This window comes from Monodelphis domestica, chromosome 3 (assembly GCF_027887165.1).
Source record: "Monodelphis domestica isolate mMonDom1 chromosome 3, mMonDom1.pri, whole genome shotgun sequence".
NCBI classification, from domain to species: domain Eukaryota; kingdom Metazoa; phylum Chordata; class Mammalia; order Didelphimorphia; family Didelphidae; genus Monodelphis; species Monodelphis domestica.
The window spans coordinates 47,313,288-47,340,628 of record NC_077229.1 but is presented as its reverse complement, the minus strand read 5'-3'; the positions used below and the strand labels follow the sequence as shown (position 1 = coordinate 47,340,628).

General features: G+C 49.3%; 1 protein-coding gene across 1 annotated transcript; it reads right to left on the bottom strand.

The window, feature by feature from the left end:
- Positions 1 to 601: 601 nt before the first annotated feature.
- OGFOD2 (2-oxoglutarate and iron dependent oxygenase domain containing 2) lies at positions 602 to 9,628 on the bottom strand. The gene is made up of 7 exons (XM_001374589.4): positions 9,387 to 9,628; positions 4,730 to 4,786; positions 4,328 to 4,438; positions 2,730 to 2,829; positions 1,921 to 2,048; positions 1,416 to 1,673; positions 602 to 1,073 (listed from the first exon to the last, which is right to left on the bottom strand). Exons 1-7 carry the CDS (start codon positions 9,519 to 9,521, stop codon positions 804 to 806), a joined length of 1,059 nt encoding a protein of 352 aa, XP_001374626.2. The 5' UTR covers positions 9,522 to 9,628; the 3' UTR covers positions 602 to 803.
- Positions 9,629 to 27,341: the final 17,713 nt, after the last annotated feature.

Here is a 27,341-nt window from a genome sequence, read left to right as displayed (position 1 = left end):
GGATCCAAGGCCTCCACCACATGATGCCATCCTACCTTGCCAGCCTTCTAGACCTTCACTCTGCCTGGGACTTATTACAGGGGTTTAATTAATGTGGATTGGATTGGTTTGCCCTGAACTGTCCTGAATGATGTGGCTTGGCGCTGACGGGCAGGACTTTAGCTGTGCAGATCTGAACAGTGACCCTGGGCAAGGGCTCGGTATCCCCAGGAAAATGAGGGGGTTGGTCCTTCCAGGTCCAAATGTGTGATCCCTGTCCCCCTCCCTACCCCCGAGGACAAAAATCACTAAGATGAACTGGAGAAAGGAGACCGCTGAAGAGGTGGGGGGGCGGGGGGCTGGGTCTTCCTGGAGAGGAGGAAGATGAGCAAGCTGCCAGGCCCCAGTCTGAGACAGCTGAGGAGAGGGGAGCAAGGAAGATTCTTAAGGCAACAGTGCACCTGCCAAGAAGGGACATGCCGGCATCCAGCTGGGTCCTGGCCCCCTGCCAGGCCTGTTCCTCCACCCCTAGGGACTAAGGGACAGAAGAGCCTGACTCCCCGGCCTGGCTGCTCAGGCTAGGTCTATGGGATTTCTTGAGACACCCCAAGGAGCCCAGAGGTTAGACAGTCGTGTTTTATTGTCCCAACCATTGGGGCTGCAAGCCATCAGTGTCTCACTCTCCTTCCTTAAGGTGGCCTCCTTGGGGGACGGGGCATCTTCCTGATTGTTGGTGTCCCCAAGGCTCCCCATGACAGGCCCTGTCTGGGCTTCTGGTCCTGCCCAGAATGGGGGTATCACTGCCGCTGGCGGCCTGGCAGCGCTCAGGTCAGGGTGCAGACATCCACGGTCCTGGGCTCCCCTTCGTCCCGGGTGAAGCCGTCCCCGTAGCCCTCGTCCTCCAGCAGCTCGGGCGGGCGCCCACACATGGGGCAGAGCTGGTTTCGGACGGTGGAGGCTCTCATCCAGATAATGAGGTTCCATCGCTCTCCAGACTCCAGGGGCAGGGCCCCATGCAACTGCCCGCCCCGGTGCAGCACCCCTCGGCCCTGCAGGTGTGGCACCTCCAGGTACTTCATGTTGGCACCCTGCACCTGCAAACCAGAGTGGCTGGTGGGCACCTGCCTCCCCAGCTCCTTCCACAGCCCGGCCTCCAGGCCGCTCTAGTCTGGGCCAAAGGGTCGTCCTGGGGTCCCTGTGCAGCCGCCCCCCCAAGCCTAGGCCTGAACCCCTGCACCCCATATGGCCACCTCTCTATCAGAGGCCCAGACACCCAGGTCCCAGCTGTGGCTGGGAGGTGGCTCCCTGGAAATCATTTCCCCTTTGGCCTCGGGTTCTTCCCCTGTAAGATGGGGCTGGGACGGGACGAGACAACCTCCAGGTTCTCTTGTATCGGTCCTGAGTGGTGCCTGCACACAGCAGGGCGACCAACGTACCTGGCGGAAGTCCCCAAAGTAAAGGCTGCCCTCGGAGAAGTCCTTGCCCAGCGAGACATTGAGGGTGACCTCGGCATTGTCGTGGTGGAGGCTCAGGTCCAGGTCCTCGTTCATGGCATACTTGACCACAAAGGCGCGGTGGCTGTCCAGCCGGCCCCCTCCACAGTCGGGGTACAGGAGGGCGCTGAGGGGCTCTAAGTAGCGCTCCCGGAGGGGAGTCACCAGGGGCTCATCCAGACCCAGCTCGTGCAACAGAACCTAAGTGGGGATGGAGCCGGGGCTTGGGTTCCAACGAATCCCCCCTTCCATGGCCTTAGATGAATCCTTCACCCGGTTTCCTCCTCTAGGAAGGGTTGGACTCAGCAGGTCCAGATCTACAGTCCCAGGGACTCTTCCCCTGAAAAATGAGGGGGTTGGCCAGGCCTGGGCCTCCCTGCCCCAGGTCTGTGAGGCCGCCCCCAGGCCCCTGTGGCCTCCCTGCCCTCCCCGTTGGTGCTGCTCCTACCCCATGGTTATTCATGGTGTTGGGTCGCCCCTTGGGCATGTCTGACTGCTCAAAGTGCTCCAGCTCCTCCAGCAGCATCTGGCAGAAATCCTGGGTGAAGACGGGCAGCCGGAAAATCCTCTTCTCACCTGGGGAGGGGGTGGCCGTCACAGCAACACACACACACACACACACACACACACACACGCACACGCACGCCCAGAGTGTCTGTGCCCTCGAAGGCCGTGATGTCAGCTCTCCCCTAATCCAGGTAGGTCAGGCCGCCTCAACCCCCCACCCCCGCCCGCTAAACCCGGGCTGGTGCCTCTGATTTTAAGGCTCGCCTGAACTCCCAGCACAGGCTCACATTTCCACAAAGCTGACCTCTTGGGGCCTTCTCTGGGTCTCGTCAACTGGTTAAAACAAGGGAGGGGATTTGGACTAGCTGACCTCGGAGGCCCCTTCTGGCTCTAGCTCTATGGACACATCACGGAGCATCCCTGGATCTCTTCCAGCTCTAGATTTAAGAGCCTCTGAGGCCTCGGGTCTCATCTGTAAAATGGGCTAACAATCCTCATGCCTCTGGGCTTCCTGAGCTGTTCAAAGGTCAACAAGCATTTATTAACTGCTCGCTATGTGCCCAGGACTGTGTGTGCTCTAGAAGGATGCTGAAAGAGACACAGTCCCTGCCCTAGAGGGAGGGAGGGATGAAGCTACGGGGCAGGGGCACTGGCCTGAAGGATGGCACTGGTAAAAGCATAAAAATGTGAGCTAGCAGTATTATCATGGAAGTTCCTGGGGGTGGGAAGGCTGCCACAACTGGGCTTTACCTGACAAGGTCTCGATGTGCCGCAAGAGGCCCGGGAGGTCAGCACCAGGGGTCCCACAGTACTGAACAGCAGCCAGAAACTCGGGGGCCAGAAATGCCTCCTGGAAGGAGGGGCAGAGAGAGAAGAGACACATCAGAGAGGGATGACATTGTCCCAGTCCTGCACCTGCAAGCTGTGTGAGGCCTGGACAGCAGGTTCTGGAGCAAAGCAGCCAGGGGGCTCAGTAGATGGAGAGTCAGACCTAGAGATAGGTCCTGAGTTCCAATCTGGTCTCCAACACTAGCTATGTGACCCTGGGCAAGTCACTTAACCCCCATTGCCTAACCCTTACTACTCTTCTGCCTTGGAACCAATACACAGTATTTATTCTACATGGAAAGTAAGGATTTAAAAAAATTAAATGAAATAAATGATAATAGCTAGGAGCAACTAGGTGGCTTGGTGTATAGTGCATCAGGCCTGGAAATGGGAAATCCTGGGTTAAAATCTGGCCTCAGACACTTCCTAGCTATGTGATTGTGGGCAAGTTACTTAACCCTCCATTGCCTACCCTTACTCCTCTTCTGACTTAGAACTGATACTAAGACAGAAGGTAAGTATATAAAAGAAAAGGGCCCAGTCTAAAGTGGGTGCATCCTGATATACTGCTGATTGGCCAGTAGGTCCCTGGGAAGCCCAGAATCAGGAGCAAAAAATGGGGCAGAATTTCCACGAGCTGGGTCATATCTACACTATAAAGGAGTGCGGCAGTAAAGCTCTGTGAAAAGGGTCCCATTTCCCTAATTAATGGATTTGTATAATCTGGGTTTTTTAATTTTATTTTTATAATAATAATCGCTGGGAATGCACTTTACAAATATATTCTCACTTGATCCTCACAGTAACTCTGGGAGTTTGGTGCCGTGATTATTCCCATTTTACAGAGAAGGAAACAGAGGCAGACAGAGGTGAAGTGACTTACCCAGGGTCACCTAGCTAGGGATTTGAACTCTGCAGGTCCAGTGTTCTATGATGTGTGGCACTGCCTTGATAGACTCCATAGCCACAGATAAGCAGGAATACTTCAGTATGCCATAAAGCACAGAAAAGAGGATCATCTCTGAGCCCATAAACTCGTTACCTTCAATTTGTTAAATCTATTAAGCCTAACATGTTACCACAAGATGGTCTCGTTCAGCTGTGTTGGCTGGTGTCACCCTCCACTGTCTCCCCAAGGGTAAGGGTTAGTCTCAAGGGGCATATCTGATGGCGGGGGGCAGGCCAGTGAGGGGTAACTGCCCAACAGACTAGGGCTCTATGGCAGAAGGAAAGCCCCCATCAGAGGCGCCAGGGTCAGGAGTCCCCAGGACAGACATGTGAGATGGATTTTCTCTAACTTCCATAGGAAAGAGATCAGGGCATTGTGAGAACAGAGCTGGCTTGGGGCTAGGGGCACCCCCAAAGGTGGATTGGTCCTCCCTTTAAGGGAAGGGAGGGGCTGTCTACTCAAATAAACAAGGCATGTTTTGCTCAAGCCAGAGACACTTGAAGAGTCTATCACCTCTCCCACCATCCCCCAGGCTGGTGGCCAGGACCCCCAAGGATACCACTGGGCGTACCTGTAAGCCGTACACCTGGGGCCGCAGGGGCTGGTAGCTGCGGGCAATGATGGCTTTCCTCTCTGAGGCCTGTTGAACTAGCTGCTTCCTCCGATGAACCTCCTTGTTAAGCTACAGAGAACCACAAGAATGATAATAATCAGAGAAAGGTCCCAGACTTGGAATTTCACTAGTATGAGGAGCTTCCAAGCAAGGGATCTTCCTCTACTAATGTAGATTAGTAACTTCTCTGAGAGTTATAGTCTCAGAGAGTTGCCTGGGGGGCAATGAGAGGTCAAGTGACTTGCCCAGGATCACACAGTCAGTGTGTATTGGGGCAGGCCAGAACCCAAGTCCCCCCTACTTCTGTGTTCCCTAGAGGAGTCAGAACAAGAATCCATGGACCTGGGGAATGGTCATTACCTCAGACAGCACCTGCTGAAAGTCCTCGGGACTCACACAGCCAAGGCTCTTAAGGACCTGGAAGATACAAAAAGAGGTCAGCAGCTATGGACAGAATGACCTCAGTACTAAACCCCAACCAAGGGCCTCTTTGGGAAGGGAGGGAGGGAGTGTATAATTGAAAATCTGATACCCTAAAGAAAAAAAAAAAAAATATATATATATATATATATATAAAAGAACTACATTTCCCAGGAGCCCACAGACTTCCTGTCATTATGTACTTCCTGTATTAAGGGGATATTAGGCAAGGATATAAAGGGTCCCACCTCCTTACTTCCTGTCCTGAGCTTAGTGGTTGTAAGATGTGTGTTTGAACTGGCTGATCAGCCATGGGCACATGGTCTTTATTTGTATCTTCTTTATTTCTTGATTTCTAAAAATAAATCTCTTAAAATATAATGTTTTTATTATTGAGATTTAATTTTAACTCTTACATTGATGGTAACCTCTAGTCAGAGAAGAACCTCTCAATTTTTTAAGATAGCCTAGATAAAATTTTTTTAAGCCAAGTTTCTCCTGCCAAGGCTTTTTGCCCACCCCACCCACCTTCATAAACTCCAAACTCTCTTTGGAACTGCTACCTTTTTCTTCAGTTCCTACTTTTTGCCTGGGTGCCCTTCCCTATGGGCCTGGCTGTTTTCAGTACACTTGCCTATCTGCTTGAGCCCATGTTCGTATTCCTCAATCCTAGCTGCTGCCCACTCCTGCTCCTGTTCCTGCTCAGGCCCCTGATCTTCTTGATCCCGATTGCTCATCCTCTTGCTCTGGCCCCAACCCCAGATCTCTCGACCCCAACCCCAACCACTGTTGTTGGTCCTGCTGGGCTGCTAGTAGTTGCCAATGTGTTTTTGGAACTCACAAACTTGGAGCAGATCTCCAGGAAACTGGTTAAAACTGGGGTGTATTTTCCTTAGGCAACAATTAGCCTCCTAACTCCCTCTCCACATGGCTGGAGAAACTAGCATTTTACCTCAGGGGGAAGGGGAGAAGGAAGTCATTCTTCCAAACAGGAAATTGATTACAAGCATGGCATATTCTATGAAAGAGCAGTGCATTGCCTATTTCAAACAGCTTCTACCATTCATGAGTGCACTGATCCTTTTACTTATCTTACCTGAGATTCAGGGGAGAAATTCATCTCCCTGCAACTCTTTGCCATTTGGGCCTGCCCTGTTTGAGATTCCTAAAACCCATGTTCTCCCTCAAAATGGGAGATCCCAGAGTATTGCCAAAAGTAATCTCAATGGCTTAAAAAAAAAAAGGAACTTTAAAGAGCCTGGAGGTGAAATTTTTGAGACTTTTCAGACTCTTAGTTTTATAAAAATTTTTATTGTTTATTTACATTTCATTTGTTTTATTTTTATAATTTTATTTTAATTTTATTATATTTTTATATTATATTATATTTTAATTTTATTCTATTATTTATATTATAAAATATTTTATTGTATTTTGCTGATTGTTTTATTTAAGATTTAATTTTGTTGTTTTAAATTCATACATTAATGTATTCAATACTGTTCTGTTACACTGAATCATTTTAATCTATTGTGTTATAACTATTAGATATACTTTTGCCTTTCCCCTATGGCTACTGAACAAAATATTGTAAAAGTCCATAAACAGATTTTTTTAAATTTTTCATTTGTTAATTATCACATAGATGATGGATGGACTCAATCTGACTACCTTTAGAGAATTTAATAAGCTAAGAATTTAATGGTGATTCTAAGGGGTTTAAAGAAATAATTTTAATTAACTAGTGGTTTCTGAATGGATGAGGTTTTTTAATATTTATATTTTAAAGAATGCTGTATTAAAGGTAGAGGAACAAAGAAATGTTCCTACCAAGGTGTTTCTATGAATCAGGAAGTCGAAAAAAAGGGCTCCTGAAAAATCTCTTCAAGTTAATTTACTTCTACCAGAACAATAGGATTTCTTGGTTATGTTCTAGACCCAAATAAGTTTTACTTTGTTTAAAGATCTATTTGTCAAGTTTGGAAGAATTGCTATGTCTGTAAAAATTGTGACAAATATCCATCAGTTCGTAGGTTTTTTTGGTCATACAGCAGTTTATATGAAATATGATAGTGGGTTTGTTTGCTATTGTAATTAACTGAGCTATTGTGAATTTTGGAGACTTTGATACTCTTTGAATTTGCATTATCTACTGTATTACTGTTTTATTCTGAAAATTGTTTGTACTCACAGTGGTTAAGTTAAAAAGGAAATGGGTCTCATTTTGGGGTAAGAAACCTTTGTATTCTACCTTTCCTTAGCTGACACAGTGTGACAATGATTATAAGCTATATATTTTTTTATTTTTAAAACTCTTTTATTATTGTTTTTGCTTGCATGTGCAATATACTATTTGTTTTATTTTTTTCTCTCAGTTTTGTATTTGAAGCACATGCCACCGGCATTGAGATTTTAACTTTTTTGATTTTGCAGTAATACAAGTTTAAAATACATTTGCCCTAATGGCAATGTATAACCACAAAGCTTTAGACTATAAAAATTATGCCATTGATTGTTTAAAACAATTTTTTATTTTTTATTCCTTGATTTCTAATGATCATTAATAAATCTCTTAAAATATAATATTTTTATTATTGGGATTTAATTTTAACTTTTACAGGAGGGAGGGAGAGAGGAAGGAAGGAAGGAAGGAAGGAAGGAAGGAAGGAAGGAAGGAAGGAAGGAAGGAAGGAAGGAAGGAAGGAAGGAAGGAAGGAAGGAAGGAAGGAAGGAAGGAAGGAAGGAAGGAAGGAAGGAAGGAAGGAAGGAAGGTTAGTTTAGAGAGATGATGGGACTCAAGCTAAAGGCCACACAGGTAGTAAGGAGCAGAGCAAAGATTGGAACCCAAAACTCTAAGTCTCCCATTTAAGACTTCTGTTCCTCAGTTTTCCCATATGTGAAAAGATGGCAATAATACCTCTTTGATCTTTCACCTATAAGATGGGGTTAATATTATGTCCTTCGAAGGGTTGTTTCAAGAAAAGCATTTTGTAAAACACACTAGCCTTAGGGAAAGGTAGGGGGGCAATGTAAAAACATCATTGCCAAAAGAACAAGGGGTGGGATTCACCCACAAAGAGAAGGAGCAACCAGACTAAGGAAGCCACAAATGACCAGAGGCATTCGCAATGACATCCCTCAAGGAAAAAGCCCTTCACTGCTTTATAAAATGATCTCCTTACAATCTCCCTAGATGAATGAGGAGGGAATTGCAGTGTAGGGGAGGGAGCAAAACAGTGCCAGACTCAACAGTCTACAGACCCAGGTTTCACTACTGGTGTGACCTTGAGCAAGTTCCTCACTGCTTCCATTTCCTCAACTAGAAAATGAAGATGACAGGAAAATGTTCCTTCCACTCTTCTTTGTAGAGATGGGGGACCACTGGGTGCAGTGCTACACAGACTGTCAGATTTGATGAATAGTTTGGTTCATGTTGCTGAATTGCTTTTTTCCCCTCCTCTTTCTTTCTTTTTCTCCCCCTCTATTAGAAGGAATAGCCCTTTGGGGAAGGAAGGGAAGGGGGTATATTTGAAAATGAAAATGATACAAGAACAAAAAAAAATCCATAAAATTTTTTTTAAGAATGAGGGAGTTGGGTTAAGTGGTTTTAAGGTCTTGTCCGGCTCTAAATCACAGGGACACAACAATAACTGCTGACTTTTGAGGGCTTTTTAGATCATTCTTTTGCCTCTCCTTTATGTCCAAATATCTTCTCTAACCTGCATCCCTCACCCAACCTTCACCTCATCCCTTGTAACAAAAATAGCAGTCATTGATTGAACATTTTAAGAATCCTCACAACTGTTTGAGGGAGATATTATGGGAGTTATTGCCTTCATTTAGGAAACAGGCTCAGAGTGGTTAAGTGATTTGTTCCTGGTCACACAGCTAGTAAATATTGGAGATGGGCTTCAATTTTTCAGGTCTCAGCTAGCAAAAGCACATTGCCTGGAGGCAGCCAGGTGGCTCAGTGAATTGAGTCAAGCTTTGAGCTGGGAGGTCCTAGCTTTAAATCTGGCCTCAGACATTTTCTAGCTATGTGACCCTGTTGCCCAGGGTCACTTCACCTCATCTGCCTCAGGTTTCCTGCAAATGACCTGGAGAGGAAAATGGTGAACCATGCCAGTATCTCTGCCACAAAAACCCCAAATGGGGTCACCAGCGGTTGGACAGGACTGACCAACAAGAGAAGATGAACTCCCTGGGGGCAGGCACTGTTTCATTAGTTAATTAACAAAGATTCACCTTTCAGAAAGTGTCAGGGTAAGTCTCAGGGCCTCAGGAGTCTATAACAGTGCTCGCTGGGCCCAGTGCCCTCTAAGATGCCCCGTGGCATGGAGAATCCGGGGCTCACAGGTGGCACACCCTACGTCAGATTGGCCCACATCCCTCCCTGGCCCCAAGCCTCAGTTTCCTCTTCTGTAAAAAGAGGGGGATGGCCCCGTCCTAGCCCCAAGGTCCCCTCCAGCTCCACATTTGGGCGATGATAGGCAGACACTCGCTCCGCCCCCGGACACGCCTCTTCTCGCTCCTGCCTCAGTTTACGCAGGAGTAAATGGAGGCCCTCACGGGTCTCGAACAACGGCCTTGGTCCTACCGGGCCGTAGTCTCTGAGCAACTGCTGCTCCCCGTGGTACCGCACGTGCAGCTGGTAGCGGGGCAGGAAGAAGTTCTCGGAGCAGTAGCAGGCGCAGCGAAAGAAGCGCCGCCTCACGACCCCGGGCGACGCCATCGCTCTCCACCGGCGGCCCGCCCCTAAGGGGAGCAGGGAGCGCGCGGGGACGGGGGCGCGCACCCTGCTGACACTTCCCGGCCTCCGTAGGACCTTCTACCGGACCTGGTTCACCACCACCCGCTCCCCCAACCACGGAAACCAGGGAACGGTTCCAAATACCTAGAATCGGGAAAAACGGAACGTCTCCCCGGCCCTTATGGATCAGGGATCTTTGGGGAACTGTGCGCCGAGCCCCGGGAGGGGGGGGGGATGGGCACGAGGGGAGTCCTGGGAACCCGGGCAACGTAGGAAAAACAATGGCGCGCGCGCTTATTCTTCAAATAAATACATCCTCTTAAGTTTCCCCCGTATCTCATCCCGCAAATCTCATAATTTTTTAAAAGAAAGAAAAGGCAAGACAGCTAGGTGGCTCAGTGGATTGAGAGCCGTAAACCTGGGGATGAGAGGTCCTGGGTTCCAATTTGACTGGAAGACACTTCCTGTGTAATCCAGAATAAATACCTTAATCCCCATTACCCAGCCTTTACCGCTCTTCTGCCTTGGAAAACAATACATAGTATTGATACTAAAAGGAGTTTAAAAAGAAAAGGAGCGAAGAAAAAACGAGCAAAACTGATCAATACATTGGGGGAAATCTGGCAACATTTAATGCTCCACCCCCCTTTCTAAAGGAATAGGGGAAGTGAAGAGTTGACAAGTATATAGCAATTTAATTTAGATTTGCAAGGTGCTTTACAAGTATGAGCACATTTGATCCTGACAACAACCCTGAGATTACGCAGGCTATTCCCATTTCACAGCCGAGAAAACAGGACCAGGTGACCGCTGAGATTTTTTTCCATCTCTTAAATCTGTAGTCCTATAATCTTTGGATTCTTTCCCCTTGGGTCAGTAAGTCAGTCAATTAACATTTATTGATTGCATACTACGTGCCAGATCCCGGAGTTACAAAGAAAGGTGAAAAACAACAGTCCTTGCCCTCAGGGGGCTCACAGTCTAAGTGCACCAGCCCAGATCTCTCTTCCAACCGCTTCCAGGAACCTCCACCAGGATGTTCCCCCGCCCCCCGACTTTCACCTACGCCACTCCCGTTCCATAAAACCAATCTAAATCATCCCACAGTCCCATCAATATGGGAAGAGGATGGTGGGAGGCCCCACCTACCCATCTAGAGGTTAGGGTGGGGATGTCCCAGGGGGAGGGAGAATCCCTTCAGAAAAGAATCGGGCGGAGGAGTCGTCTGTGCGCCCAACACCTAGACCCCCTCTTGGCACATGATCCCTGCCTGAGACCTTCGGCGGAGACTGCGGGTGCCACTTGGTCGACGCTCCCTTAAACCGGCCTCCTCCCTCTGCTCCTCCCCTTCAGGTGTCCCCTGGAATACTGTCCGGGCTGACCCCGCGGCCGCTGCTTCCGCAGCCATGGACGGGGCCACGGGGCCGCCGCCGGAGCCAGAGGAGGAGGAAGCGGCAGCGGCGCCGGCGGCGGCCACCGCGGCTGGCCCAAGCCACGGCGGGAACAAGTTCGCCGATATCCGGCGTCTGCTGGCCGAGGGTGCCTTCCCACCCGCCTTCGGTTCCATCAAGCGCAAGAACCTCAAGCGCTACGCGCAGAAGTTTGTGCTCGAGGGTGAGCGCGTGCGTCCGTCGCACTTCCCCCGCTTTGCGCATACGCACGCTCCTCGCCCCCGCCCCTATCGAACCTCGGCAGCCTCCACCACTCCCTCCTCCTGCTAGCCAGCCTTTCCTCGTGGCTTGAGCCCTCTCCCGCCTCTGTGCGTTCTTTCTTCCGCAGTGCACCCGCCATGGTGCCCTGACTGCCCTCCCACTCCAGATTCCTCCCGTAGGCGTCCCCCTTCTGCATTCCGAATCCTTCTGGGCCCCAGCCTGCCCTCCTTAATGATAATTAAACTATTAGTAATAATTATTAACAATAACAGCTTGCATTTATAGATTTAAAGTTTGCAACCCACTGGTTCCTCACTACCACCCCAAGAAATGGGTGCTGTTATCTCCATTTTACAGATAGGGAGACTGAGGCAGCCAGACTTAACCATGATTGCCCAGGGTCACACAGCTAGTAAGTGTCTGAAGCTAGATTTTGACTCAGTTTTAATTGATTCCAGGCCCTCCACTAATGCAGCCTGTGACTTGACAGCTGCCTGACTCGGTTTCCCCATCTGTAAAGTGGAGATCATAATAATTGCCTACCTCTCAGGGTTGTTGGGAGGATCAGATGAGATGCTTAGCAGAGCACCTACTATATAGTAGGTGCTTAATAAATCTTTCCTTCCTTGGTTTTCCCTTCCTGTACTACCTCCTTTCTATGATGTGTTGACTAATACTTCATCATTTGTATTACATGCCTTCTCTCCCTTTAGGCTGTGCCCTTTCCTTCAACTGCCCCCTCCTTTCCTCAGTACTAATGTGACCCCCTTATAGGATCCCTGCCTCCCTCCCCATCTAGGCTAGTTCCCCACAAAGCCCCTCCACCCTTATTGTAGTATAGCCACTATTTCCCTTCTCCATAGGCTACCTTTCCTTCCTTATACTGAGTCCTTTGTTTCTTTTATTGCTCCTTCTTGTCTGGACCCATCCCCACCTCCAAACTGCTCCCAAAAGGAAACTGTGACCACAACGCTTCATCTGGCACAGGTCGTGCCACACCAACCTTGTTTTGTTTTTGGACAGGATTACTAAGCTCAGGGGAATGTTGTGAACATAGTTTACTACATTTTTAACAAAGCATTAATCGACTCTCTTGATATCCTCATGAAAAAGATGGGGAGATACAAGCTAGACAAAAGGAACATTAGGTGAATTTGGATCTGTCTAAATAAATGGCCAGATGTAGGGAGAAATCATTGTGTTATCACCTTGGAAAGAGGTCAGTGGCAGAGCACCCCAGGTATCTATCTGCTCTTGGATCTTTGCGTTTAAATGTCTTTAGCAAAAGCTTGCAAAAAGCTAAGTGTCATGCTTATTGGATTTGCAGATGATCCATTACATGGTATGTTCATTTGTAGATGATACAGCTGGGAGAGAGAGTGAGCCCTGGATGACCAAGGCTTGCCCAGGGTCACCCAGCTAGGAAGTGTCTAAAGTCAAATTTGAACCCAGAACCTCCCGTCTCTAGGCCTGGCTCTCCATCCACTGAGCTACCCAGCTGCCCTCTCTCCAGTATAATTTTTCTTCAGCCCCTTGAGCACATAGAACACTCTCTTATAACAAACATGAGTGCCCCGAGAGTGTATGTGACCCCCCACCCCCTCAGCCCCTCACCTGTCTGCTAAGAGAAGAAATTGTTTCAAAATCGTCCTCCTTGATCCTCCCTTGAGTCCAGGCATCTGTTATTTCCATTGAAGTCCTTCTTGTTGTTTATATATATTGGTTTCCTGATTCAGCTTGCTCTGCTCAGCTTCGATCATAAGGGTCTTCCTGTGTTCCTCTGAATTCCTCATGTTTCTTGCTTCCTGAAGTCCAATACTATCTCCTTCTGGGATATGCCAGCTTCTTTGGCCAGTCGGGGGCACCCGCCCTGCTTTGTTCCCTGTGTTTTATTGCCACAAGGATGTTGCTGTGAAGAGGGTATCCCTAGTAGGGCAGGGGATGGTGCACGTCCTCAAGATCATGCATTGCGGGGTCAGTTTAATCAAACCAGGATTGTTTAGCCTGTGGATGAGGGGGAGACGTGGGGCTCCATCCCTTACTCCTGCGCCTCCTGGGCCCCAGCATGGAGTTGAGGAAACTCTGATGAAGGTGCTGGGGATGTTATAGCAGCAGGAGGATGGGAATGTCGGGTCTCACCTGCCCAATTTAACCTGTTCCCCAAAGGGGGCTGCCTGTACTACGTAGGGCCAAAGAAGGAAGAAAAGCGGGAGGTGGTGGTGGACCCCGAGAGACGGCATCAGGTGTTCTTGGAAAGCCACTTCACAGAGGCTGGCCACCACCTGGGCCAAAAGAAGACGGTGCATCGCATCCAGAGCCGTTACTACTGGCTGGGGATTGTCAAGGACGTGGTGGACTGGGTAAGGGCCGGGGGATGGAGGGGTCTCAAACACTGGGTGGGTGGGAGGCAGTATTGGCTGTGCCTGAGGGAATGGGGAGGATCAGGTGGACTTAGAAGAGAGATGGAAGGACAGGATTGTGACGAGGGAGAGATCCGAGTTCTAAGAGGAGCCCAGACTCTCCTTTCCTGCCAAAGCCTCGTTGACTTGAGTCATGCCGTGGGCCCAGTTCTTGTTCGGGGTCTTAGGGATACAGAGCCAAGCAATGGGATAATCCCTGCATTCTCAGGGGAGAGACTGCAGGCATGTAGGTCTCAGTGGCATAACCGTAAAGAGAATAAATGCAAATTAATCCAACATAGTTAGGGAGGGAGGCAGGCGCTAGCACTGAGAGAATCAGGAGTCTGATTGTCTCCACCATGTCCTTCTGCCCATCCCTGGGCTGCCAGAGCATGCCAGCCCTCAGCGCTCTCCCCCTCTCCCCACGGCACCCCTGCTGCCCAAGGATCCCCAAGCCAACATCGCTTCCAGCTCCACCCAGCCCCTGGGGGACTCTCCAGTGTCCCCGGCCAGCAGCCCTCCGGCTACGGCCATCCTCTCCCTCTCCACCCTTCCCGCTGCAGCGCCCAGCTCTTCTCCCAGGTGTCGGCGGCTCTGTGAGAGGAGATGCTCCTTGCTGGCGCTCTGGGGTCCTTTAGAGCATACAGGACGCTCTCTCCAGGCCCCACTCTCCTGTGAGCCCTGTGAGGGCAGGGGCTGCCCACCCACTCACCCCTGGCCCGTGGGAATCAGTATGTGCTTTTCTGCTCATTCATCCGCTTGTTCACCCGTTATGAGATCTCTGACCCCTTTATGACCCTGGAGAAACCACTAAACCCTGCCCTGGGCCTCAGTTTCCCACTCCGTAAAAATGCTGGGATTGTGACGTCCATGTCAGGAAATACAAAGGCTCCGGGCCTAGCTGGGGAACGGGATGCAGCGCAGAGGTGTGATGCTCTGAGCTCTCTCTTTTCTCAGATCAAGTCATGCCAGACGTGCCAGAATGCTGAGCACACCAAGAGTGTGGGCAGGAAGGCCCGCCCGGTGAAGGCGGAAGCGCCCTGGGAAGTGCTGGGCATGGACTTCCATGGTGAGTGGAGGTGGCCTGGGCGCGTTGGGCCAGGCTGACCTTCTCCTGGAGCTCCGGAGTGAGGGGGAGGCCCGGCCTGCTTCCCACCCCTTATCCCTGCCTGTGGCACCACTCTGGTCCTACGTTTTCTGGGTCTTGGACCAGGCTGCTTCTGCTGTTTATATCTTGGACTCCCAGCCTTGCGGTCATCCCTGATTCTTCATTCTCTCACCCATTCATTCCATCCCCAGGTTCAGGCTCTTCTCCTCTCCCCTCCGGCCTCCCCGCTCCAGTCCCCTTCTCCAATCCATCCTCCACAGCCACCAAACTGATCTTCCCAAAGCACCGGTCCAGGCAGCTCTCCCATGACCCAGAAGCCTTCACTCGCCTTCAGTCATTCTCCATCCTGGTCAGATTGGCCTGTTAGTGGCTGCCTGTGCACCAGGACAGGCTGCTCTGTGCCCCTCCCCTCCCCCATTTTGACTTACAAAACCACAAACTCGCATTTTCTGTATTGTTCAGCATTTTTATTTCTTTTGTTAAACATTTCCTAATTTCATTTTACTCTGGTTTGGGCCTCCTTCAGGAGTTTGGCATGCGCTGTATCCCATGTGACATCTCCCTCATGCCATTCCTCCTCCTGCTCTCAGAGACTTCCTTCAAAACATAGTCCAAAGGCCAGTGGGTGGCTCAGTGGATAGAGAGCCGGGCCTGGAGATGGGAGGGCCTGGGTTCAAATGTAGCCACAGACATTTCCTAACTGCATGACCCTGGGCAAGTCACTTTTCCCTTACCTCTCTTCTGCCTTGGAAATGATAGTATAAAGTCTAAGATAAAAGGTAAGGGTTAAAAAAAATGGTTCAAGTTTCCACTCCTCTACAAGGCTTTTTCTGATTCTCAATCCCTCCCACTCCCACCCAGAAATTACTTTGTATTTAGTGCCTGTATCCTTGTCCTGTCTCCGGCCCCTCCTCCCACCCCTGGTGCAGATTCCTCAAGGGGAGAGACCATTTGCATGTTGGTTTTGGCATCTCCAGGACCCAGCATACAGCAGGCATTTAATAAATGCTTTTTGGATTGACCCTCCCCCTACAGGACCGTTCCCAGAGACAGCCCAAGCCAACACACACATCCTGATAGTGACAGATTACTTCACCAAATGGATTGAAGCCATCCCACTGCGGAAGAAGGATGCACTCTCCGTGGCCAAGGCCCTGGCTGGTCTGTTCTACAGGTATCCAGAGGACCTCTCCTTCCCTGTAACCAGAAGGGAGCAGCCCATCCTGGCTCACTCGGGACCTTCAGGTCACCCCGGGGGGGGGGGGGTTGTTATACCTGCTTTCAAAGGCACCCAACTGGGTGCCAGGCTGGGACCCCCTCCTTCCTTCCTTCCTTCCTTCCTTCCTTCCTTCCTTCCTTCCTTCCTTCCTTCCTTCCTTCCTTCCTTCCTTCTTCCCTCCTTCCTTCCTTCCTTCCTCCCTTCCTTCCCTCCTTCCTTCTCTTCCTTCTTCCTTCCCTCCTTCTCTCCTTCCTTCCCTCCCTCCATCCCTCCTGCCCTCTTATTGGCTCTTCTTTTCTCATTTGTGCAGATTTGGTGCCTCCAAAAATATCTACTCCAGTCAGAGCTGGGCCTTCTGTGAAGAAGTAAGTGAGAGAGTGCCCCAGAGGTGCCATGTGTTTACTTCCCGGGCCTGAAGGCCTGAAGGCTCTGTCCGTTCACAGGGAGATGGGTCTCTAGCCCTGCTTCCCTACCTGTCAGCCTCTGCTGAGGGAGGGGCAACCACAACTGGGTAGCTCAGTGGATTGAGAGCCAGAAGAGAGAGACAGGAGGTCCTGGGTTCTAATGTGGCCTCAGGCCCATCCTGGCTGTGTGACCCTGGGCAAGTCACTTACCCCCATTGCCAAGCCCTTACCATTCTTCTACCTTGGAGCCAATACATTATTGATTTGAAGGTGGAAGCAAGAGTTTATTTATATATATATACACACACACACACACACACACATACATATACATATATACACATATATAACTTGGAAATTTATATATTTCTATTTGGAAATTGCTTATATATTTATACATATGGAAATGTTAACAAAATAAACAAAAATGACAGAAAACATAATACCAATCTATAGTTTTCCATCAGCCCGCAGGGATCCTTAGGAGGGTTTTGCGGCGCCCATTTCTGCTCAAGTCTGACCCCATGGGCTGTTGATTTGTTCAGTCCCATCAGCCTCTGTGTGTCCCAGGTTTTCCTGGCTCTAATGCCAGCTCCACCCAAGAGGCCTCCGATACCCCTTTCTCATTATCGGGGCTCAATTTAAGCATCTCCAAAGTCCTGCCCCTTTAGAGAGGACTTTTGGCGGTGCCTGGTGCTGGGGCCAGATGCCTTGTTGCTTCTCTAAAGTGAGGTCTCTCTCCTTAAGGGTTAGACCCCAGGGTGACAGGGAGGGTGGAGGCTGCCTCCAGGGGAGGCTCTGCTGAGTGTGGCCGGGCCTGGGCCTCTCCATTTCTCGTACAGGTGAGCCGGCTCCTGGGCGAGCACTGGAGCATCTCCCAGACCCTGACGCCCTCCTCCGCCCCCGACGCCACGGGGCTGGACGAGGCGACCGCCGAGCTGCTGAAGGGCGCCCTGCAGAGTGTGGTGAAGGAGAAGCAGCTGGCCTGGGATGAGCATCTGGACCCCGTCGTGTTTGGTTTCCGCACGACCGTCAGCCCCATCACCAAGCACACGCCATTCTTCCTCATGCTTAACCGCCGCGTCTGCTTGTCCTCCCAGGTACCCTGGAGGGGAGGGGGCCTGGCTGGGCCGGGGAGCCGGCCAGCTTCGGGGCAGGGACTCGTTTCAGTAGACCTTGCCCCCTGGGCTGGAGGGGAGGCCCCCATCCCCTGCAAGGCCCTGCGTCCTGGCATTGTCAGCCCAGGACGTCTGTAGACATGTCCCAGGCCGGCTCTCATGAGCTGGATCAGGCCTGCTGCTGAGGAAGTGACACTTCGCAGAGGCTCAGGTGCTGGGTGGCCGGGACAGAGCATCCTGGACCGAGAGTGGGAAGCTCCCGTAGACCCAAAGGAGAAAATGGCCCAGCTCAGGGAAGGGCTTGTCCAGGGTGACACAGCTGAGGGCCTGAGGGGAGACGTGCACTCCACGGCCCCTGGCAGCTGGGGATGTTCCCCAGGCTGGCCTTGGCCTCTGAGCAATCGCAGCTCCGTAAATGCCTCTTTATGATTGGATGGATTGACTTGTGCCTTCCAGGCTGATTGTGGGAAGGACCCCAAGGAGGAGGCACTTGGCTCCCTGAAAACCAACGGCCTCCCACCTTTCACTGCCACAGTCCAGGAGCAGCAGGGGGCAGTGAGGAAGCTCGTAAGTCCTGTGGGCGCCTCTGGAAGCCTCTCTTCCAGCCTCCCTCCCCTCCCCTCCCCTCTCTGGCACACAGCTCCACAGGGCAGACACTTCCTGAGGACTCACAGTGAGCTGGGCTCGAGGGGCTCAGTGCAGATCTCCCCCAGCCTCTCGCCTTTCTTTAGCATGAAAGACATATTTCACTTTGGAGAACAAGATTCCTTCCTCCCTCCCTCCCTCCCTCCCTCCCTCCCTCCCTCCCTTCCTTCCTCCCTTCCTTCCTTCCTTCCTTCCTTCCTTCCTTCCTCCCTCCCTCCCTCCCTCCCTCCCTTCCTCCCTTCCTTCCTTCCTTCCTTCCTTCCCCCCCCCTTCTGTGTCAGAATTTTTAAGCCCAACCTTCTTTTTTAAAAACCCTTACCTTCTGCCTATTCTACAATACTGTGTATTGGTTCCAAGGCAGAAGGGCGGTAAGGGCTAGGCAATAGGGGTTAAGTGACTTGTCCAGGGTCACACAGCTAGAATATGTCTGAGAGCAGATTTGAACCCAGGACCGCTCATCTCCAGGCCTGGTTCTCCATTCAATGAACCACCTAGCTGCCCCCCAGGCTGGCCCCTTCTCACTAATCTTCCCCCCACCCCACCCCGACAGGTGATTGATAACACAACTGCAACGGGCAAGGGAGAAAGGAAGGGCAGGAAGAGAAAGGTCCAGTGCCTGCCAGCCCTGGCCTTCAGCGTAGAGGACCGTGGCTTCACGGACAGCCCCTTAAAAAAGCTCAAGAAGACCCCTTTTGTGTCCTTGCAATTTGAAACTGTCCTGCCTTCGGAGCAGCCACCAGAAGCTGAGGGAAAGAGGTCCCCTTTGGCCGAGCACTGATCCAGTCCCCTGGTGCCAACGGCACCTCCTCGGTTTGGCTCTTGAGGCGGGCACAAGGAGTGCTGTTGAGTACCAGTGGCACACCCCAGATCCCCACAGCCTGACCCCAGCCTCAGGGCCCAGCCCAGCTAGAGGGGTCAGGGGCCCCCGGGCCCTTGGGAGTTAGCCTGGCCTTTCCCAGCAGGGCCGGCTGGGTCAGGGTTCTCACAGCAGCAGCGGCGGCAAAGTCCACCCCATCTCTGGCCACCAAGAGGGGATGCCTGGAAGGACTTCCCACATCCCTTACATGGTGCTTTCACCAGCTGGAGAGCCACGGAGACCCTCAAAGCCCTCCCTCCCAGGGCGCTGAAGACGCGGCTGGCTTCAAGAAGGGCGGGTTTAAGCAGCGTCTCCCTTGCACGTGCTGAATGGGGGAAGGCATTGCCCTGGGAGGCATCTCCATCCACTGGCCTTCCTTTAAGATCTGCTTTCAAAACTCAGGGACCCCCCCCATCTCCCCTGGGCTCCCGGGACAGAATGGGCCCATCCGCGGCCCTGGGTGCCGTCAGTCTCTCACTTCTGTTTACCCTCGAGATGCATCGGATGATCTCTGGCCACAAGAGCCAACAGGCCCTCCTAACGAGATGGGGCTGTATTAAAACCTGTTTGCTCTTGCTGGTGATTCCCTGACTGACACTCAGCTCAGGAACAGGACTGAGGTCGCCCCGATGAGCTCTAGAACTGCAGGATCTGAATGGGCCATCGAGGCCCACCCTCTCATTTTCTCAAGGAAGCACATTGCAATACCTGGGATGTTGGAAGAGTCAGAATTAGAGCTAGAAGGGCCTCAGACATCCCCTCAAATCAACAAGCATTTTTGTCTTAGAATCAATACTGTGTATTGGTTCTAAGGCAGAAGAACTGCAAGGGCTAGACAATGGGGGTGAAGTGACTTACCCAGGGTCACCCAGTTAGGATGTGCCTGAGGCCAGGTTTGAACCCAGGTCCTCCTGTCTCAGCCTGGCTCTCCATCCACTGAGCCATCCAGCTGCCCCTGAAAACAAGCATTTCTTGATGCCAGGCCCTGAGCTAAGGGCTGGGGCTACCAAGAAAGGCAAAATCGTTCCTGCCCTCTGGGAGCTTCCGTTCTAATGGGGAAGACAACCTACAAATAACTGCGCCAGCAAGTTGGAGACAAGAGAGGTGATGCGCAGAAGGAAGGGACTAGCATTGGGGGTTTGGGGAAAGGAAGGTGGGATTTTAGCTGGGACTTGAAGGGAAGCCAGGGAGAAGAGATGAGGAGGGGGTCCTGGCCAAGGATTCCCAGGGAGGAGCCAGATCATCGAGTGGCCCTTGTATTACCTCGGGTTCTGCCCAGACGGAGGTCAGCCCGCGCAACCCTGAGATGAAGGCTAAGCCAGCACATTTTGGGGAGATGCCCGATGTACGACCATCGCTCCCCTCATAGTCCCTTGTGTACCCCCATGTATAAAAACGAGCTTGAATTCTGGTTTCTTGTCATTTTTTAGCCATTGCTCATGCTGTCCGTCTGTCCGTTTTGCCGCAGACGAGATTATAACTGCAAACGATAAACATTTTGAAACTCCTTTGTAAGTAAATGATCTTAGAAAAACGAGCAGAAATCAATGTGGAGGATCATTACCAGAAACTGTTGGGTTTGGGTTTTTTCTTTTGTGGTGGAGGAGGGTAGAGAAGAATTTAGCTTAGACTGATGGCTCTCTTCCCTCTCTCCTCACTCCCACTTCCTTGCCCACATCGTGTGTCAGCAGAGCCCCGATTTAGCTGACCAGAAGAAAAAGTGCCATTCTGGGCTTGGCCCTAAAGCCCTCCTAACTGGGACCTCCAGCCAGATGGCCAGCCTGAAGACCTTCCTTCACTCAAACGTTTATTTGCTTGGCATCTGCAAGGCCCTGAGTGGTGTCAAATCCCGAGGATCCATAGGCTTGTCCCTGACAACTTCCCTTACTCCGAAGGGAGCCAGGGAGCCCCAGGCAGGCCACGCTCTGGAGTGGGACCTTAAAACCTGGACCAAACCCTCCATCCAGAAATAAACTCTAGCCTTCCCAAGAGCAGAACATGTATTTCTGCCAGCCCCTGGTTGGCACTCTGAAAGGTCAGACGGGTCAATGTTCCACAGAGCAGCCACCGCCGCAGCAGAATCCACTGGGTCTCCAGCCATCTTGGAAGGGTTGCCTGGAAGGACTTTCCGTATCCATTCCACAATGCTTTCACCAGTTGGAGAGCCACTGGGCCCCCCCAAAGCCCTCCCTCCCAGGGAGCTGAGAACCCAGCTGGCTTCCAGACAGGCCCAGGCCACAGCTCCATTACAGGTGCTGAATGGGGAAGGGTGGCTTTGCTCTGAGCAGGAGCTCCATGCTGCCTTCTCACCATTCACCGATCCTTCTAGCCAGCCTTCAAAGGGAAAGCTGCTCCTGAGAACAGATCTTCCAAGTAACAGGCAGGTAAAGCAGGCCAGACCCATAAGTCCTCACATCAGCAGCCACTGTGTGCCAGGCATTGTGCTATATAAAGCCCCAAGACACAGTGAAAGGCAAAAAACAGTCCCTGCTCCCAAGGGGCTCCATCTGATGGGAAAGCCCACATGAGAATATTTATATACAAACCACATAGAGTGAGATGATGACAGAGCAAAGCCACTAGAATTAAGGGGGATCAGGAACCCCTTCTGGCAGAAGGTGGGACTTTATTTATTTTTTAATGTTTTAATTATTTTTTTCCCCAATTACATGTAGTAACAAATTTCCACACAAGTTTTCCTAAGTTATACAATCAACCTTCTCTCTCTTTCCTTCCCCCTCCCGGTGCTGGCAGGCGATTAGATCTGGATTATCTATGTTTTATCATGTAAAACATGCTTTCATATTGTTCATTTTTGTGGGTGAGTATCGTATAAAACCCAAACCCCAAAACATAAACCCCAAAATATAAAATAAAATAAAAATGTGAAAAATTGTTTTCTTTCATCTACATTCTGACTCCAACAGCTCTCTCTCTGGCGGTGGAGAGCATTCTTTGTCCTAAGTCCCTCAGAGTTGTCCTGGATCATCATATGGTTGAGAGGAGCCGCGTCTTTCACAGTTGATCCTTCCACGACATTGCTATTACAGTGCACAATCCGCTCTCTCAGTTCTGCTTGTTTTGCTCTGTATCAGTCTATGCAGGTTTTTCCAGCTCTTTCTGAAATCATCCTGTTCATCATTCAGAAGGTGGAACTTTAGCAGAGACTTGAAGGAAACCAGGGAAGTCCAGGGGTGACATCACGGTCTGTCCTCAGGATTTTTTAGTGGGGGAATTTTTTTTTTATTCTTCATTTTTTAAACATTTTATTTAATTGATTAATTTTAAAAAATTTCCATGGTTACATGATTCATGTTCTTTCCCTCCCCTCCGCCCCCTACCACCCCACCCCATAGCCAACCTGCAACTCCACTGGGTTTTACATGTGCCATTGATCAAGACCTATTTCCATATTATTGATAATTGCACTTGGGTAATCGTTTAGAGTCTGCATTCCCAATCATATCCCCATCGACCCATGTGATCAAGCAGTTGTTTTTCTTCTGTGTTTCTACTCCCACAGTTCTTCCTCAGGATTTTTGAGAAAGATAAAGCCTTAAGAAGAGCAGAAGTGTGGTCAGTTAGGTGGCTCAGTAGACGGAAATTTAGGCCTGGAAATAGAAGGTCCTAGGTTGAAATCTGAACTCAGACACTTCCTAGATAGGTGACCCTGAGCAAGTTACTTAACCCCAACTGCCTAGCCCTTACCTGTCTTTTGCCTTGGAACCAATACTTGTTATCAATTCTAAAACAGAAGATAAGGGTTAAAAAAATGAAAAAGATTAGAGAATCACTGAAATAAACATAGAAAAGAAAACAGGAGTAGCCAGAAAGAAGCCTGCTAGTATGCTGTGCAGCTTTGAAATCTATAAGCTAAATTAACTGTAATATATATACAATATAATTATATATTATAAAAGAAAGGTAAACTGTTTATTCACATCTCTCCTAATATGTATGTGAAAATTCTAATTTGTATATGGAAGTATATACGTAAATAGAAAATTTGGAGTTTAAGTTCAGAATTTTTAAAAAAAGGAGAAAATGAACTTTGAACCAGGACTCGGGTGTGCAAACTCTCATCCCAGCTTTTCCACAAGCTGGCTCTGGTGACCTGAAACAAATCACTTCCCTTTCCTGGGCCTCTAGGTCAAAATGGTAACTGAGCCTGGCTCTCTGAAGGAAAACAGCCTCCTCTTTCTAATCTCCTTCAACTTCATGTTTGCTCCCAGTCTCAGAAGCAGATGGTTTCCCCCTTTCAGCTTTTCAGAAAGATGAAAATGTGCCTGATCAGTCTGATATGGATTAGCATTTCTGTGCCTCCAGGCTAGGCAAGTACAGTCACAGAACAGGATGCAGAAACACAGAGAATTCCTATATCATTTAGTCTTGGCATTAAAGAGGGGCACAGCTTTCTTTTTCTTTTTGGAGGTTTTAATTTATTTTTTCAATTATTAAGCATCTATTTTTCTCTCTCATCCACACACTGCCTTTTCCTCAGAAAGAAAACACAAGGAAAAAACCTTGTAACAAATATACGTGGTCATGTAAAACAAATTTCCACATGGGTTACATCAGAAAAAACATGTCTCATTGGGCACCCCAATTCCATCACCTCTCTGCGGGGAGATGGGCTGTACTCTCTGCCAGCAGTCCTCTGGAATTGTGGTGGATCATTGCACTGATCAGAGCTCTTAAGTCTTTTTGTTTGTCTTTATAATGTTACTATTGTAGCAATAGTTCTCCTGGTTCTACTCACTCCTCTCTGCATCAGTTCATAGAAGTCTTCCCAGGTCTCTGACATCAACCCCTTCACAATTTCTTCTAATATGATAGCATTATTCCACTACATTCCCCCACATACATCCCATGATTTGTTCTGCCATTCTCCAGTTGATGGGCAGCCTCTTAGTTTCCAGTTCTTTGTGATTACAAAAAAAAAAAGAAAGAAAAGTACAGTTTTCTTTTATCACATCTGCCTCCTAGATTTTTGGCTAATTTTAGATATGTGATTTTTTAGAGCATGTGTTGACAGGTGCAAATGGGGAGCTGGCTTGGGAATCAGATTTGCACTCAGATTATTCACAGAATCCTTGATTTAGAGCCGGAAGAAACTTTAGAAGCCATTTATTCCAACCCCCTCATTTTTAGAGATAAGGAAATGGGTCTACAGACATGGAGTGATTGCCCAAGATGGCGCATGTAAGTGGTAGAACAAGATGGTACAGTTGTTAGAGTAACTGACCTGGAGTCAGGAAGACCAGCCTCAGACACCAGCTGGCTGTGTGACCCTGAGCAAGTCATTTATCCTCTTTTTGCTTCAGTTCCCTCAGTTGTAACATGAGAATAATAATAGCACACTTCCCAAAGTTGTTGTCAAGGTCAGGTGATGTAATATTTGTAAAGTGCCTGGCATTTCATAGGCACTATATAAATACTACTACTACTATTATTATTATTAAGGATTTGAGTGTGGGTTCCTGGACTTCACTACACCTCTCTCCTAATTCAGTTCAATTTAACAAGCATTCATCAAGCAACTAATATATTCCAGGCTAAAACTCTGCTGGAAAAGAAGCAAAAAAAATAAAAAAAGACAAAATGAATCAGTTCCTGCCTTCAAGGAGTTTCCATGCTATTGGGGAGAAGCAACCAAAGCCCCAAACAAATAAATACAAAACAATTACAGGCTAGAGAGAACACCTACAACTATTGTAAGACTATTTTTTACATGGCATTGGAAAATTAGCAAAATTCTATACATACAGGTCCTCTTATTTGAGCTAAATAATGATAATGATAATAACAAGCATTTCAGTAGCACTTTAAGGCTCACAAAGCACTTTACAGATATCTCATTTGATCGTCACAACAGCTCTGGTACTGTTATCATCTCTATTTTACAGAGAGGGAAACTGAGGCAAAAAAAGAAGTTCAGGGACTTGCCCAGGGTCACATGGCTAGTAAGTATCTAAGGTCATAGGAGTAGCTATGTGGCTCAGTGGAGAGAAAGCCAGGTCTGGAGACAAGAGGTCCTGGGTTCAAATCTGGCCTCAGATAATTACTAGCTGTATGACCCTGGGCAAAACATTTAACCCCAACTGTCTAGCTCTTCTGCCTTGAAACCAATACATGGTATTGATTCTAAGATAGAAGGTAAGGGTTTAAAAAATATATATGTATATATTAAATATTATCTTATTAAATTAAATTTTATTATTTATATATTAAATATAATTATAAATTATATTATCAAATTAAATATTATATTATATATTAAAATGTATATACATATATATACTATCATAGAAGGTAAGGGTTTAAAATATATATTATATATATGTAAAATTATAATTATATATCTATATCTGAGGTCACCTCTGTACGTGGGTCTTCTCAACCCCAGCCCCAAAACTATCCACCAAGACCCCTAACTGCCCTATAAAATAGTGATAATAGCACCCCTCAGGGTTGTTTTAAGAATCAAATTACACATAAAACTGGTGGTGAGCCAAAAGAAGGTATGGAGCGGTCAAAGGAACTGGGCATATTTAGCCAGGAGCAAAGAAGACTCAGGATAGTAGATTTGTGTTCAGGAAGTCGAAGGGCTTTAATGTAACAGATGGAACAGTCAGGTGGCTCCAGTTGGACCTAGAGAGAGGACGATCTGAGTTCAAACCATCCCAGACACTTCCTATCTGTGTGACCTTGGGGACCTCGGTTTCCTCAACTGTCAAATTAGCTGGAGAAGGAAATGGCAAATTAGCTGTGTGTCCCTGGGCTGGTTACTTAATCCTGTTTGCCTCAGTTTTCTCAAATGAGCTGGAGAAATGAATGGCAAACTAGCTGTGTGGCCCTGGGCAAGGCACTTAACCCTGTTTGCCTCAGTTTCCTCATCTGTGAAATGGCAAACCAGCGTCTTTGCCAAGAAAACCCTCACTGCGGTCGAGTCAGACAGAACTTGGCAAAAACAGAACAGTAAAAGATGGGGGGGGGGGTCGATTCTGTTTGGCCCCAGCGGGCTCCCTGAGCCTAAATTGCAAAGAGGCAGCTTCGGGTTGCCCATGGGGTTGAGCTTGGGGAACCCTGAGGGAGAGCGGTCCCCGCCGCGGAGGGGCTGCCTGGGGAGATTCTAGCTTCCGCCTCGCTCCCTGCAGACCTCCAACAAGGGCTCGGAGGGGATGCTTGTCGGGTACGCGGAAAGGAAAAAGACGATCCCCGCTCCCCAGAAGCTCCGCGGTCAGACCCGAGAGGTGACCCGCCCAAAGCCACGTTCCAACAAGTTCTAACCACAAGACAAACTTGAAATGCTCCGCAGAGCGAACGCGCTGAATGAAGAGGGATTAGGAGGGACTTCTGGGGAAAAACAGGATTTGGGCTGGGACTGGAAGGATGCCAGGAGGCAGAGGCGAGGAGGGAGAGCATCCTAGGCGGAGCGGGGCACTGAGAGCCAATAAGAACAGTCCGAGGCTGGAGAGGAGGCGTCTGGAGCTGCGAGGAGGCTGGGGGCACCGGACCAAAGAGGACCAGGTGAGCGCGGAGGGTGCAAGAAGGCGGCGGTGCCGGCGACCTGCCCGCTTCTTGGAAAGGAGAACGGAGGACTTTGTATTTCATCCCCTGCCTAGATGATACAGGAGCCCACCCCTGGGGAATGGCCGAACAAGAGGTGGTCTGAGACTGGAAGGGAAGACAGTCGGGCTGCAAGAAAGGAGGAGCGGACTGATTCCAGTAGCCCCTGGGAAGAACGTGGGCAGACTCGGGATTTAGAAAGATCACTTTGACGGCGGGATAGAGGGTAGGACGGACTGGCGTGGGGAAGAGCAGAGAGACGCTGATCTAGTGCGGGTGTGAGGGGATGAGGGCTTGCCACAGCCCTGTGAGACAGCATATTCCAAAGAGAGCGACGGGGGTAGCTAGGTCGATAGAGACTAGAGGTCCTGGGTTCAAATGTGCCCTCAGGCACTTCTTAGCGGCATGCTCCTGGGCAAGTCACTTAACTCCCCTATCCCCTGCCTCGCCCTTACCGATCTTCTGCCTTGGAACCCATACACAGTATTGATTTGAAGATTGGAAGATTTGAAGATGGAAGGAAAGGGTTTTAATATATATATATATATATATATAATATATGCGAATATTTTATATATATATATATATATATAATGAAGATAAAATACACAAACCTCAAAATTCTCCCAGTTACTTCTGCCTGGACCTTAGTTTTCTGATCTATAAAATGGAGAGGTTGAATTAAATGAGCCAGCTCTAAATCTATGGTCCCTTTGTGGGCCTCAGTTTCTTCCTCTGTGAAATAAAGAGTTGAACTGGGTGATGTGAACTCCTTTCCACCTTTGAGTCCTATGATCCTTCTACACTCTGGGCCTCAGTTTTGTCCTCTTTA

Bases quoted from the DNA above. Each gene is read 5' to 3' on its own strand.
- OGFOD2 (XM_001374589.4), bottom strand. From the start codon at position 9,521: ATGGCGTCGCCCGGGGTCGTGAGGCGGCGCTTCTTTCGCTGCGCCTGC. The intron at 4,439-4,729 runs GTAATGACCATT...GGTTCTCTGTAG, and splicing joins TTCAGCAGGTGCTGTCTGAG to CTTAACAAGGAGGTTCATCG. The intron at 1,674-1,920 runs GTAGGAGCAGCA...ATCCCCACTTAG, and splicing joins ACACCATGAATAACCATGGG to GTTCTGTTGCACGAGCTGGG.